This window comes from Panthera uncia, chromosome D1 (assembly GCF_023721935.1).
Source record: "Panthera uncia isolate 11264 chromosome D1, Puncia_PCG_1.0, whole genome shotgun sequence".
In the NCBI taxonomy this organism is placed as follows: domain Eukaryota; kingdom Metazoa; phylum Chordata; class Mammalia; order Carnivora; family Felidae; genus Panthera; species Panthera uncia.
In genome coordinates this window covers 40,038,415-40,054,365 of record NC_064808.1, presented here as the reverse complement: position 1 = coordinate 40,054,365, position 15,951 = coordinate 40,038,415, and the positions used below count along the sequence as shown (strand labels likewise).

Genomic DNA, 15,951 nt, shown 5'->3' with positions numbered 1-15,951 from the left:
CTCAAAATAAATAAATAAAATTTAAAAAATTACTCTTAGCATTCAGTTGTGTGGTTGTAGCATAATTTATATAACCATTCAAACAGATTTAGCCATTTGGGTCAATTTCACTTTTTTTTGACTGTAGTAGTTAACACTATGATGACTCTCTACTTGTTCAGACATTTTTAGGATCTATGATGGTTTACCTGGGATTGAGTCCTAATAATAGAACTATTCTCAAGGTTTATGAACATTTTCAGTTTCTAAATATGTCTTGTCAAATTGCTCAAGAAAGGTGTCCCAATTTGTTCCATGGTTTACTGTGCATACACATTTTTAAAAGAATAATTGAGAGGTAGCAACCAGAAGAGACTGAAGAAAGAACATTTTAATTTTCCATACAAAATATAGAAGATCACCATTTCAATTAGATTTTTTATTGTCCAGAAAATGGTTTCAGATAGGGTGACCAACTGTCTTGGTTTACCCTGGAATGAGTTTCCCAGGATGTAGAAGGTTTTGGTGCTAAAACAAGGACAGTCCCAGGATGACAGTTTATCATCTTAGTTTGAGATTAAAGAAATCAGCTATTTTGTCATAAGGGTTTTTTTCCTACATTTGCAGTATTTCTGGACTTTGGTGAAGAAGAGAAGAATGCTAGTATTATTTGAATATGCATTCTCTTTATTACTTCTGGTGAACTAGATCAACAGATAATTGCATATTTTTTTTTCATTTTGACATAATTTTAGATTTACAAAAGAGTTGCAAGAATAGACAAGGAATTCCTGAAAACCTTTCCCCCAGATTTCCCATTTTACTACAATTATTCTCTTTTTTTTCTTTTTCTTTTTTAAAATATATATATATATTTTTTAAAGTTTATTTATTTTTAAGAGAGAGAGAGATAGAGTACGAGTGGGGAGAGGCAGAGAGAGAGAAAGACACAATCTGAAGCAGGCTCCAGGCTCTGAGCTGTCAGCACAGAGCCCGATGCGGGGCTCAAACCCATGAACTGCGAGGTCGTGACCGGAGCCAAAGTTGGATGCTTAACTGACTGAGCCACCCAGGTGCCCCTTTCTTTTTCTTTTTGTTTCTCTATTTTTAATCTGTGCACATGTGTGTGTATTTATATATAACATACATAATTTTCTTGAGAGTAAGTTGCACATGATTCTGCTTTAACCTTAAATATTCCAAGGTACTTAACTGTGTATTTTTTGCAAACAAGGATTTATCTTGCATAATCACAGTAACATTACCAATGCTACACACATAATACTCTTCTCTGGTCTCTAGACTTTGTTGAGATTTTTGTCAGTTTTCCTAATACTGCCCTTTGTAGAAAAAGAACATCCAGGATCATACATTGAATTTAGTTATAATGTCTTCCTAGTCTCCTTTAATCTGAAACAGTTCCTGAGTCTTTGTATCTTGTGGCATTGATATTTCTAGAGTATAGACCAGTTATTGTGTAGAATCTCCCTCCATTTGCTCTTTCCTTAGGATCCCTACTTTTGGTAGGAATACCACCAAAGTGATGCCAAGTGCATCATATCACCGAGCATATGCTGCTGATTGTTCTTATAACTGGCAATGTTAATTTTGATTATTTGTTTAAGATGGTGTCTACCGGTTTCCCTTCTATTTTCTATCTTGTAATTTAAAAAGTGTTTTGTCTAACTCTTCATACTACCAGAATCAGAAGCTAGCATTAAAAAAAAAAGATTCACTTGACATCATATCAAAAGCGTTTCCAAATACTAATTGTAAGCATTATTTTAATAGTTATTGAAGTGCTTAACTGTTTTCTCAGGGCTAGACACCCATTCTTTTACTGTTTATTTTAAAAAGACAGTGCTGCTGTAAACACATTTTTATGTAAAGCTTTTTATATGGTTAGGGTTACTTTATAGGATGGATTCTCAATGTAGCATTACCAAAACCGAGGGAATCTTTTTAAGACAGTTGATATATTTTGTAAAAGTACTTTTTGAAAGAATTGTACATTATCACCAATAAAAAATGAAAATGCTGTGTTTAAAAAAAAGGAATTTCTGAGGGTATACTCTGAGATTAATTATTTGCTAATTTTAGCATCCATTGATGATTCTAGCCAGAAACAATTGTTACTATGATTGTTTACAAATGGTGATTTTCTTTCTTTTTTTTCTTTTTTTAATTTAATTTTTTATTTTTAAAAATTTACATCCAAATTAGTTAGCATATAGTGAAACAATGATTTCAGGGGTAGATTCCTTAATGCCCCTCACCCATTTAGCCCATCCCCCCTCCCACAACTCCTCCAGTAACCCTCAGTTTGTTCTCCATATTTATGAGTCTCTTCTGTTTTGTCTCCCTCTCTGTTTTTATATTATTTTTGTTTTCCTTCCCTAATGTTCACCTGTTTTGTCTCTTAAAGTCCTCATATGAGTGAAGTCATATGATTTTTGTCTTTCTCTAATTTCACTTAGCATAATACCCTCCAGTTCCATCCATGTAGTTGCATATGGAAAGATTTCATTCTTTTTGATTGCCGAGTAATACTTCATTGTATATCTATACCACATCTTCTTTATCCATTCATCCATCGATGGACATTTGGGCTCTTTCCATACTTTGGCTATTGTTGATAGTGCTGCTATAAACATGGGGGTGCATGTGTCCCTTCAAAACAGCACACCTGTATCCCTTGGATAAATGCCTAGTAGTGCAATTGCTGGGTCATAGGGTAGTTCTATTTTTAGTTTTTTGAGGAACCTTCATTCTGTTTTCCAGAGTGGCTGCACCAGCTTGCATTCCCACGAATGGTGATTTTCTAATCGTCATTCCTTGTACATTTTATTAGTTGGCCTTCTACAGTAAGGAAAAGTTATCCCTTCCCCCATCTCTGTTTATTTGAGTGGAGACTCATGGCTTCTTATCTTATTCAATAAGCTTGTATCCTTACTATCACTATTTATTTTGATGCCCAAATTGCCCCAGATTTGGCTAGTGGGAGTTTCTTCAAACTGGTTTTTGTGTCCTCTTGGCATGTTACCTATCTTTCTTCGAGGATTCCTTACTTTTTTGCATAAGATGTCCAAGGCTTATCTTGTTCTTTCTCCATCCCACCTCTAGAATCAGCCATTTTAATGAGGAGCACTGGTTCTTTTCAGTGGAGATTGATATCACAGACCAGGATCTGGGCACTGGATGTGTTCCTTGCTACCGGAGTATCATTGCTTCTAGGGTTTGTCAGATAACAGAGTTGGGGAATTTAAAAAACAATGTGTATGTATGTGTGTGTTTATATCTATATATTTATGTTTGTATTATATGTTTGTGTATATGTACATATTATGCACACACAGATACATCCATATTCATCTTCTTATATTTAGCTATCCATATATGTTAAAACTTACTGAGTTCACACTGATACTTTCTCAAATTTCAGTCCAATGCCTCCAATTCCAGTACAACATTCTACCTCTTCCTCTTTCCATATTTCATATGAAATCTAGTTCCTATTTTCCACAATATCATTCCACTTATTTCCTCAATTCTAGGATGTACAAAGTGTTTCAGAATTGCTAAACTCTGCAAAACAAGAATTGATGATTTGTTTAGATTTTTGTTTATTGTTTTTAGCCTGAGAATGTAGTCAGAATACTGTGATTAAAAGTTTCTTGTGTTAGTTTATTCCCCCTTCCCGTTGTGTTTTATTCACTTAAAATAAAAGCATTATTTATTTTCTTCTGTTTATAGTCAATTTGGGGAGTTTTCCTGTCCTTGTGGATTTTATTTCTCTTTTTTTTTGAGTGTGTGAAACACTGACATGTTTCTAAAAATCAAATCTGTACAAAAAAGGTGTATTCAAAGAAGTGTGATTTCTTTTCCCATATTTGATCTGTCTACCCAGTTCTCTTCCTTGTGTTGTAGATAACCAATTTCATTAGTCTTGGGTTTTTCCTTTCTGCTCAAATAAGTATATAAATATATATTTTCTTATTTCTTCTTCTTTCTTACCAAAAAGGTATAATACTATAGATACTCTTTTGTTCTTTGCTAATCATAGAATTTTAAAGCTGAATCAGATCTTGTTGTATATTTAAGATTATTCTCTCCCTTGTTTTTTTCTTTTAGACACTGGATCAGCAACAGTTCTTCACAGAGGAAGAACTGAAAGAATATGAAAATCTTATCTCTTTACAAGAAAATGAACTTAAGAAAAAGGCAGATGAGCTTCAGAAACAAAAGGAAGAGCTACAACGTCAGCATGACCAACTTGAGGCTCAGAAGCTGGAATACCATCAGGTGGTATTTTATAAAATGATTGTGGCATTAGGAAGAATTTTAGGTGCTTTGTTAAAAGTGTGTGCTTTTGTAATATAATATTTCAAAGTATTAGCTATAGTATTTTAAATTTTAGTATTAAAAGAATTTTTTTTAGCGTTTATTTATTATTGAAAGACAGAGAGACAGAATGAGCAGGGGAGGGGCAGAGAGAGGGGGAGACACAGAATCTGAAGCAGGATCCAGGCTCTGAGCTGTCAGTACAGAGCCTGACGCTGGGCTCGAACTCACATACCGCGAGATCATGACCTGAGCTGAAGTCAGATGCTTAATCGATTGAGACACGCAGGCGCCCCTAAATTTTAGTATTTTTTTTAAGTTTATTTATTTATCTTGAGAGAGACAGACAATGTAAGCGGGGGAAGGACAGAGAGAGGAAGAAAGAGAATCCCAAGCAGGCTCTGTGCTGCCAGCACAGAGCCCGATGTGGGGCTCAAACCCTGAAACCATGGGATCATGATCTGAGCTGAAACCAAGAGTCAGACGCTTGACCGACTGAGCCACCCAGGTGCCCCAAATGTTTGTATTTTTAAAACTGCTTTGTTGAATATGAACCTAAATTTTATTTTTTTTTTAGTTTATTTATTTATTTTGAGAAAGAGAGAACGTGTATAAGCTGGGGAGGGGCAGAGAGAGAGCAGAGAGAATCCCAAGCAGGCCCTGCACTGTCCTCGCAGAGCTAGACACAGGGCTCGATCTCACAAACTGTGAGATTATGACCTGAGCCGAAATCAAGAGTCAGATGCTTAACTGACTGAGACACCCAGGTGCCCCAATTAATCTAAATGTTAAGAGTTTGAATATCTCATTTTGGAAAACAATTTTCAATTAGTTTGTTGTGATTTGTCAAAAGTCATGAGAAAATCAAATAATACTTACTTTTAAGCCATTCTTTTTCCATTTACTAGGTCGTACAGCAGATGGAACAAAAAAAATTACAAGAAATTCCTCCATCAGGGCCTGGGGGAGAATCAAAGCTCTAGCCACGTATGTAACTTTATTTTTTTGTTTAAGGATATAAAAAATTTATTATGAATGTAATTTCAAATCATTAATATCTATGGTATTTTCTATATATTGGTGGAAATAGTGCATCTTGTACTACAGAAAGATGAAAAGCCTTCTAAAATTTTTATGCATCAGTATATTTCAAAAACTATATAATTTGACAGCTATACTTATGGTGAAATGATTTATTTCAACATTATTTACAATTTTTTCTAATCAGTTATTGATATTGTCAGGGAACACATTTTTTAATTATAATCTATGGTTAGCTAAGTATTTTTAAAATGCTTTATATTTATATTTACATATATGTACATATACTGAGATTGTATATATACAAGAAAATTCAGAATAAAGGAAGATACCTTTAATAAAATGAGAGCATATATATTTTTTTTGAACAGACATTTAAAGTCCGAAGTCCACCAGAACTTGGAAGAAAACTGTTCAATCAACATCTGTGTCATCTTTTTACCACCCTTCCTTTTTCTCTGCTCAATAAATATTTTAAAGCATATATGAAATAAAGGAAGATACTTTTAAAATGAGAACACATTCTTTTTTAGGATACAGATACTTAAAAATTGAAGTCTATCAGAACTAGGAAGAATACAAACTCAATATCTGCTCTCACTTTCATACCTCTCTACTTTTTAATTTGCTCTCCTTTAATGATTTAATTAAGTGGCCATAATTATGCCATAATGCAATGAAATGTTTAAGTGAGAAAGTTCTGTAGTGCTTTTAAAGTAAATTTATATTGTTGTCACTCATAAAGTTAGTCTTTTATGAGTGCTTATCATCCCCTGTCTCAATAAGTCTCTTTGATGGTAATAATTCTTCTGAGAAGATCATAGTTTCCCCCAGTGTTTCCTGTTAACTTCTTCCTCCTTTCAGCAAATTTAACTGCCAGAAATTCTTCTATTGAATAACTTTTGCTACCACTTCAGATCATTTTTGTTGTTGTTGTTTATATTTTTGCCTTCAATTCTATCACTTAAGATCAGGTTCTGCTACATATAACAGAAAAACCAAAGATAACAGTGTTTTAATTTAAATATGAGTTTCTCCCTCTTACACAAAAGAAATCTGGAGGTAGGTGGTGTCCAGGTTTCTACCTCTCTGCTCTGGTATCCTCAGTGCATAGTTTTTATCCTTAAGTTACCTCATTCTCACTGTCCAGGATTGTTTTTGGAGGCAGTAGGGAAGGGAGGAAAAGGAAGTTTCCCCAGTTGAATCAGCCTCCCGGAGGCAGTTTTCTTGGAGGACCACACAGCATTGGAACTTATGTCCCTCGGCCACGTAGCTGCTAGGAAAGCCGAGAAATACATGTGGCAATTGGACCAGCTAAAAGTTAGGATCTTTAAAGAAGAAGGAAAGAGGTCATGTTTGGTAGGCAACTTTTGGTTTTAACCCAGACAGCTTTATTGGCTACCTAAATATCTGTGCACACTCTTCTGAAACATAGAAAACACTCAACTTTCTCTTCCCAAAAAGGAAATACCCCAAATTCAGTCCATTATTGCATATAGCTCAAAGACCATGATGTCTTTGTATAGTCCCCTCTATCAGGTTAGGATGTGGCGCCTAATGTTCTGGCCATCTACAAACTAAAAAGCAAGGTGTCTGTCACCTGAGAACCAAATGCATAATGGTGAAATAGGTACAGGATAACTGCAATAAAATCAGTTGTTATTTCTGTTTATTTATTTCTGTTTCTAAAATCCCCTTTTAGAAAAGGGGAAAATGGGAAACATAACAGTCTCTGATCCATAACACTTAAAAGACACTGCTTGGCAAAAATAGCAAGGTCTCTCTGCTCTGTCCATAAATATATTTCTGAGTTTTCCAATCAGGCAAACCCGGATTCACCTTTCTGGTGAATTCATGTATTTGAGTGGGCATTGGAAAGTGTGCCTGTCTTTGGGGTTGACAGCTTTAGTACTTCACTTTCTGTTATGATGGGTTTAGGGGTTTGAGGATTGTTTTAGATAGTTACAGGCTGTTGTAGGCCAGGCTTAGGGTTTGTGTCTGTTTTTGTTTGGTTTTATTTTTTGGCAAAATGTTCCCTAAAAACTTAGTAAGTTACTGGTCCATCTTTTTAAATTATTACCATGAGTAACCACAAAGATCTTGTCAAGTCACAAGGTTCTTTGTTAAACTTCATCTTTTACTTGCTGGCTTCTGTGTTCTCTCTCTTCTCTTGGGTCTTAAATGAATGGTACTATTTGGGACCATTTTAAACTATGGGCTTGGATGGGATGGCAATAGTCATCAGTCAGATCTTTTTCCTTAGGATTGCTCCCATTACTTGGCAGAAAATGCTTAAGGGAAGGTTTATGAAAAAGTTGAAGAAGCTTTAGCAGCTTCCTCAGAACCCTTACTTACAAATGTTTCAGTTTAGAATATGGTCGTAGCTGACTTTTTCAGTTCTTCAGGGCTCTAGATTTAGGACTTTGTCAATTTATTTTGTAGAGAGCAATTCCTTGGCAAAGCTATATTCCTTTCCATCTGTGCAGTCTTGTTAACCTTAGCCTGAATCACATCTGTCTTGTAAGACTTTGCTGAAAGAGGCTAAAAGCAGCCCACACATGCTAACATTCTGAAGTTCTACCACCATTTCCTCTAACACCTTAACCTTAGTGGCATGAGGTCTGACTGCCCAAAGCCCTACCTCCTCAACTAAGCTAACTCCATATATAAGATCCTTCTACTAGCTGTACCTTACTTCTAGCTACCAAATTTCTATCAAGGTCAAGATTCCTGGTTGTAGATAATGGAACCTTCTTTAGCTCTGAAACACAATGGGATTGTTTAAGGGGTGCATATAGTTCACAGACTCTTTGGGAAGGCTGATGAAACAGAACCTAGGTTGAGCTTCATAGGAACGGCATCATAAGAGCGGGCTGCCAAAGAAGCTGCTGCTTTTGGAACAATCAAGAAACTGCCTGCCAGACCAAGAAGCCTCCTGCTGGATTAAGGAAACTGTGAACAGTTGCCTGCTCCAGAGCTACACCACCTCTGCTGTGCTTTGTGTTGGCAAAAGTGGGTACCTCCTGTGCTCCCTCTCTCCCCATGTAACTCGGTTCTGGGCAAAAGTCTCAAGTGAGTGCATCTGATTGACTGGACCAGTCATATCTGGAATCCTAGCTGCAAGGGAGGTTGGGAAATCATAGTTTTTAACTTTACTGCCTCTGTAGTACAATAAGGCATGTTTAAAGCTGCTGAGTGAAACAATCCACCTCGTAATTTTACATTCTTTCTCTTAACATTAATAATTTTTATAACTTTTAGTCCTCGTTTTACAAAATTTTTATTTTTATTTATTTAAAAAAATTTTTTTAATGTTTATTTTTGAGACAATGTGAGAAACAGAGTGTAAGCAGCGGAGGGGCAGACAGAGGGAGACACAGAATCTGAAGCGGGCTCCAGGCTCTGAGTTGTCAGCCCAAAGCCCAACGCAGGGCTCAAACTCACAAACTGTGAGATCATGACCTGAGCCAAAGTCAGACGCTTAACCGACTGAGCCACTCAGGCGCTCTCGTATTACAAAATTTTTAAACAATCACTGTATATTCCAAAGATACCTAAGATTTTTTCTTCTCTTAAATCACGGATCCCAAAATTAAATATAGCAATCCAGGAAAGTTCTGCTTGCATACAGATTTAAAAAACACATAAAAATCACTCAATAGAATAATGCTGTGTTTCTTTAGAGATGGAGAAGGATTCCTATCTCTATTGTTTAAATTGTAGGAAACGTTAAAAAATGATCTGGCATATTCTTTTGTTGATGACTGTGTGACGAGAAACTAATAAGACAGCTATTCACCTAGGCTAAACTTTTTTAGATGGTGGACTGTGGTTCAATCAAAGTAATTAGAAACAACAATATTGTACTATGATTATGTAATGTGATAAATATGGATACAGGGCACTCATGACAATATATAAATATATCAAAGTAATATGTTGTACACCTTACATTTACACAATGTTGTATGTCAAATACATTCAATTAAAAAAATAAGTGGTGAGAGGGGCGCCTGGGTGGCTTAGTCAGTTAAGCATCCCACTTGATCTCAGCTCGGGTCTTAATCTCAGGGCCGTGTGTTCAGGACCCATGCCGAACATGAAGCCAACTTAAAATATAATAATAATAAGGGGCACCTGGGTGGCTCAGTCGGCTAAGCGTCTGACTTCGGCTCAGGTCATGATCTCACGGTTCTTGAGTTCAAGCCCTGCGTCAGGCTCTGTGCTGACAGCTCAAAGCCTGGAGCCTGCTTCAGGTTCTGTGTCTCCTTCTCTCTCTCTGCCCCTCCCCTGCTTTCACTCTGTCTCTCTCTCTCTCTCTCTCTCTGTCTCTCTCTCTCTCTCAAAAATAAATAAAAACATTAAAAAAAATAACTGGATGAGAATTTAGAGAAGTTTCTTAAAATGATTTTTTGGCATGGGTAATAAAGGGTGGATATTACTGTAGATCTACCTCACAGTAATTACAATAATTATAATTATTATAATTTATATTAAAAAAGGATTATTAGCTCAAGATTATTTATGGACTTAAGGAATTCTACTTCTTATACATACCAGGCACTTATGAGTGAATATTGTTTCTTAAAGAGTTTCTAATAGTATTCTTTCCAGCTCTGTTAGAAAGTATTGGTCCTGTGTTTATATCATTCTTCTTAATACTTTTTAGGTATGTAGTAGTCTTTGGTTTAACTGACTTAGTGGTATGTATTTGTAATTTGGGTTTTTGTTTCACATACGAATTTTCATGAAGCATATAAATTTTATAGTATACTTTGGTATATATAGTTAAAATTAGATTTTAAAGGATGATACTTTATGATAGAATGATAGAATAGGATAGAGGATAGATACTTTATGATAGGATGATAGAATACTTGACTCTTGCTAAAAGAAACTGTAATTTAGGAGTAATGCTAAAAAAACTCTTTGAGATATGGCTCTACATTTTTTTAACCAAAATGTGTTTACAACAGCATTATTTTCTATGCTAACTGAACAGCTTTGTATGACCAAAGCCTAAATGCACATCTGTTTTTCACATGAAGAAAATTATAAAGAAAATTTTGATGTTTTGTAAGAATGTCATTTTTTTAAAATGTTCATTTATTTTTGAAAGCGAGAATGCAAGCAGGGGAGGGGCAGAGAGAGGGGTGGACAGAGGATCTGATGCAGGCTCTGCCCTGACAGCAGAGAGCCTGATGCAGGGCTCAAACCTATGAACTGCGAACTGTGAGATCATGACCTGAGCCTAAGTCAGACGCTCAACTAACTGAGCCACTCAGGCACCCCAAGAATATGATTTTTAAGACAGCCTAGTTAATAAAAGAGGGGGTGAGAAATCTATTTTATTTAGGAAGAAATTTTGACAAGCCTAATTTTGGTTAGTGCCTAATATTTAATCTTTGTTTTATAGATATACAGTACAATGAAGAAGAAATTGAAAAAGAGCCAGAGTTAGACGATGACCTTCTTCATTTTCATGCGAGATTTTTATTCCCTGCAGAGGCTGCTAAAGAAGTCCACTGTCACCCTTAACCACCGATGCCTCAACTTCAATTCATTTTGTTTTTTGAACTGAGAGACTAAGCTGTATTGAGTAAAATGCAAAGTGTACATTTTTGTTTCCTGTGGGTGAGATAATGAAAGATTATGACAACTTGCTTTCAAGTTGTGAGATTTGAGGGAAATCAAGGTCTTTTCCTTCCTTTTTTTCCATACGATATCATTGCAGGATTCCAGTCTTTCCTTACTCATGTTTTAACTTATTTTCTACATGAGTAGTTAGCTATGGATTAGTATTCATTTCTTAGACAATCCAAGAACTTAGCCAGAACAAGCAGCAGCAGTAAGTGTTAAAGACATCAAATTGAAAAATTTAGATTTATGGTTGCTAGCACTGCCAACCTGTTTACTGAGAAAAAAGCAAAACAAAATAAAACCAATAAAACCTCTGATTTAATTTAAGAATTTAGATTTTTTTCGACATATTGCCTGTAGAATGTAGAAAAACCCCTACATTTCATGTTCACAGATGTCTATAATTTTCTTTGCACAGCTTTTAGTTTACATTTTGCTTAACATTAGTATATTCTTTCAAAAGAATTTTTTGTAAGTTTATTTATTTTGAAAGAGACACAGACAGCACGAGCAGGGGAGGGACAGAGAGAGAGAATCCCAAGCAGGTTCTATGCTGCCAGCTGCAGAGCCCATTGCTGGGCTCCAACCCATGAACTGTGAGATCATGACCTGAGCCCAAACCAAGAGTCAGATGCTCAACTGACTGAGCCACCCAGGTGCGCTGACATTAGTATATTCTTGATGAATGCCATGTCCCAGCTTGGTTGTTAGCCAGCCCTTGACAGTGTCTTTTTCCTTACATGCTCACCCTTCGGGTTAACTTCAAAGCTGTGCATGCCTGTAAACAGGTTTTGTTTTGTTTATTACCTATTACAAGCAATAGATTTGGCTTTTGTTGTGCAAACTTCCTTACCTCTTTTTGTTTTATCCATAGTAGTAAATATATTTTTCAAGACTTCCAGGATTATGAATATATATCTTGTAATAAAGTGTTAAAATATTTTGTTTTACAATTCTTCTAATTTTGCTGCTCCATGGCATTTAAAAATGGGTAGTGATTTCTTCCCATGTGATTTTTGTTTTAAGTTTATTTATTTATTTTGAGAGAGAGAGAGAGCACAGAAGGGGCAGAGAGAGGAGGGAGTTAGAATCCCAAGCAGGCTCCGCACTATCAGCACGGAGGCAGATGCAGGGCTCCAACTCATGAACTGGGAGATCATGACGTAAGCTGAAGTTGGCTGTCTAACCGATGGAGCCGCCCAGGTGACCCTATTCCCACGTGATTTTAAACTTGTGACTTGTCTGAGTGCTTTGAAAGTGAGAGAGAAAAAAATAAGGTTCCATTTAGTTCTCTTTGCCTTCTCCCATGAATCGTTGTATTAAAATGTTATTTGTGTTCAATTTTAGTCCACGTTAAATGTAGATTTTTAATGATATGAGAGTATGTGTCATGTAACTAAATGGCCACCCTCATTTTAGATTCCCTGTGTGTGGAGTATGAAACCCATGGGCAGCCTGTGCCATTCTGTATTTGTTTTGTACTATGCTGTGTTACCTGGTTTACAGTTCACGATTACCCTTCAATTGTTAAAGTGACTTGAGCTTGCTTTACTTTTGAATTTTACCTTTTCTGTTCTTGGTATGGCTACTTTGTAAATATTTCCTTGTTAGTATAGTGATGTCTTAAAGATATTTTCTTTTTTAAAACATTTGCCATGCCTCGTCATGTTTAAACGTCTTTGTGGTAGTACTGAAGCATCTTTGTCAAACACAACAATTTAAAACTCCTATCATCTTGTTCTATAGCATTGAGCAATGTTATCTTACAATTTGTAGCTTTTTTTTTTTCTGATTAACTCTCAGTTCTAATCTTGTGTACATTTATTGTTTCCTTTGGTGTGTATGTATTTTCACTCTCTTTGATATTTATAGTATGTCTCATTGAAATTCAGGATTGATACTAGGAAAAAGAAAACCACATTTGCAGAAAGAGCTAGTTAGGCAAGCAGGCAGTCACTTATAGAGGGGTTTCTGAGCACTGTGGAGAGTAATTCTAACCCTGAAGAAAATTTCTGACTCATTTATAGAGCTCCTGACACCTCTTCCACAGAGTGAACCAGCTTGTGAGCAAATGCATAGTATTCAGACTCTGATGAATGTCCCTTTGTCCAATTCTTTAGCTTTTTTTGTACCTTCGTTAAATAATAATAGTTTAAAAAAATATTTTGTGCATTCCAGCAGACATTTTGTGTCTTACGGTTGTTAATAAAGGAGAAAAATATTTTTTGTAATAGACAAGGACATGAATTTGGCAATCTCTGATTAAAAGAGAAGTAGCCTAGGGGCGCCTGGGTGGCGCAGTCGGTTAAGCATCCGACTTCAGCCAGGTCACGATCTCACGGTCCGTGAGTTCGAGCCCCGCGTCAGGCTCTGGGCTGATGGCTCGGAGCCTGGAGCCTGTTTCCGATTCTGTGTCTCCCTCTCTCTCTGCCCCTCCCCCGTTCATGCTCTGTCTCTCTCTGTCTCAAAAATAAAAAAAAAAAAAAAAAAAGAGAAGTAGCCTAGTTTTTTGTATTCGTTATTTTTGCCCAGATGATCTGAGGTTTAATTAAATTCTTTTCTTTCTATGAACTCTTCCCTTTTCCAGTTTTGTATTGACTTGCCCACTGTTGTGTTTCTAATGCACTCCCTGAGTCACTGGAGAAAGCTTTGAGGGATGTAGAATGTTATTCGCATCACTGGCAGCTGTCTTAGAGTTTTCCTGCCTCCAGCTTTTGGGGTTTATTATCAGGCCTTTCAAAGGAATTCTGCCCTTCCCTCACAGTCCCAAACTATTCATCTTTTCTCCAAGGGAGTCTGTTGTATTACTAATTAAGATGCTGAGGTGACTTTATTAAGACAAGATTAATTTATGAAAGATTTATGTAAAAATATAATAGAGGCCAAGTATTTTATTTCAAGGACAAGTTGAAGCCAGTTAATGCCCAGTAACTGTTTCATTCTTTTGTGAGGGCTCTGGTGACTTCTAGATAGTTCTATTTGCACCTCTCTATCCAGTTTCAGGGAATAAGAATGGAAGAGCCCTGGAGGCTCATGTACTGTAGCAGAGGTGGAGGGAGGAGCCCCTTTTCAGTGAAGGTGTTTCTTTCTTTGAAGCTGTTAAGTCCAAGATCTATTAGCACACATGAAGATGGTAAGCCCTTGCAACTTTCAGTATATCCATGTACCAATTTATATAGTCTCAAATGGAAAGATATTTTAGAAGCAATATGTGTACATTTATATGTAAGCTTGTGCCTAAAGTAGGTGTGGAGGGGAGACCATTAATTATTCTTTGTCTTCTGAAAAAAATTGTTTTCTGGAATTAAAAAGTGAAAAAAATTTGCCCTTCCTTTTCATGAAGGAAACCAGTGCTGCATAATCCATGCTTTATCAATATTTATTATGTTTTAAAAGATACTTAATAATGATGGCTTATACATCCTATTTTAAAGACCATTTATTTTATTTGTTATTACTAGATTTGGAGGATTTTGAAATTTTTTCAATTTAAATGTTGAATTAAAAATGTAACCTTTTATAAATACATGGCCAAAAAAGTTCTGTTAATTTTAAAGTTTGGACAGAAATTGTATTACTCTGAAGTGTACTTAGGCTTAATTCTTTTTGGCTTATTTAGAGAATTGGATCATTTTAAAAAAACTGCAAATAAATAAGTGGATTTTAATTTGGTAATCAGGAAGACACAAAGACTATACATGTTTGTTGTATTTGAGTTTGTTTTTTGATGATATGTTGTAAAAATTCTCCCAGTGCAATATTTGTCGGAATATATTATTCTAGTCATCATTTGTATAGCTTTGTTTTTAAGTATATTAAATGTAAAATCAGAAAAACATGTAATATTTGTGGTGATTTTCTGGGGAAAAAGGTAAACTTGACAGTGTTGAAAGAATGGATTCTTTGCAAAACACTATTTTATAGAGTCATAGAGTCTTGAGGCCTTAGAGATCATGTACCAATGAGGGAATTCCTTTTCCAGCATTCCTTTTCCAGCATTCCAGCAGTATCCAGCCCCTGCTTCCAGTGATAGCGTTGAAGTGGAAATCCCAGTGTTTTGCAGAGTGGTTTATTGGGCAAGTTTAGGGATTCATCAGATAACGTCCTTTGGAAGAAGTTATTTAATGATGTCAGTAATATCAGAAGAGGCCTTCTCCCCAGCTTAAGACTCCCTGGAGGAGGTAGCAGTTGAGAAATAGTGTAATTTGGGATTTTAGAATTCCATAGCTGGACCTAACCTTGTAGATCTCTTACTTGTTAAAACTGTGGCCCAGAAACTGTGACCTTCACTTAGCTAGTTGGTATCAGCGTGGGCACCCTGCTCACCTCCCAGTTCTGTGCTCTTTTCACTACGCATGCTGTGCTGCAGGTGAGTGAGAATGTAAATATCTACTTAGTTACTGACAGTACCACTAAGTCTTACATTCACACCCTGCCTGATCCTGTAATTCTTACAACAGCCCTGCAGGGAAGATTTTACTATCTCACTTTTAGGGAAGTGGAAACCGAGGTAACTTGCCCACTGTCTGTCACACAACCAGTGATGATGCAGCTGGCAGTTGAGTGCAGGTCGGCCTGTGATTTTCTATAGATTACATACATTACTTTTAGTGATGTGAGAAAAAAACTAGGTAGGATCAGTGAGACTACTGGAATGCAAGATGCTGGGCATCTTACTATAGCACTGCTACTTGTGTTCTGAACTTTGTAGTTAAAACTGATTTAAAAACTGGTATGGAGGTGGTAAAACTTAGTGATCACTGAATGAACAGGTTTTGCTGGACAAAGTCAGAAGCCACTTTTTGGTTAGTAAGGGGATGGGAAATTAAGGGCTGCCTTCAGATGTTGGATACAAATTTGGCTTTCAGTTTAAGAAACTTAAGCTTTTTTTTTTTTTTTTTTTTTAAAGTAATGTAAGTTTATTTTGTGGATGGTAAGGGCAGTCATCCT

The 15,951-nt window shown here is 36.1% G+C and overlaps 2 protein-coding genes across 3 annotated transcripts in view; both read left to right on the top strand.

The window, feature by feature from the left end:
• Window positions 1–5,843, top strand: part of NUCB2 (nucleobindin 2) — a 41,023-nt gene extending 35,180 nt beyond the window's left edge. For both annotated transcript variants that reach the window (XM_049618198.1, XM_049618207.1), the window contains exons 12-14: window positions 4,111–4,281; window positions 5,229–5,307; window positions 5,733–5,843. In XM_049618198.1, coding sequence (XP_049474155.1) covers window positions 4,111–4,281; window positions 5,229–5,303 — 246 coding nt within the window. In that variant the 3' untranslated portion in view covers window positions 5,304–5,307; window positions 5,733–5,843. The remainder of the gene's footprint in view (window positions 1–4,110; window positions 4,282–5,228; window positions 5,308–5,732) is intronic.
• LOC125913211 (L-lactate dehydrogenase A chain) overlaps window positions 1–15,951 on the top strand; it is a 968,541-nt gene that overhangs the window by 61,599 nt on the left and 890,991 nt on the right. The window lies entirely within an intron of this gene.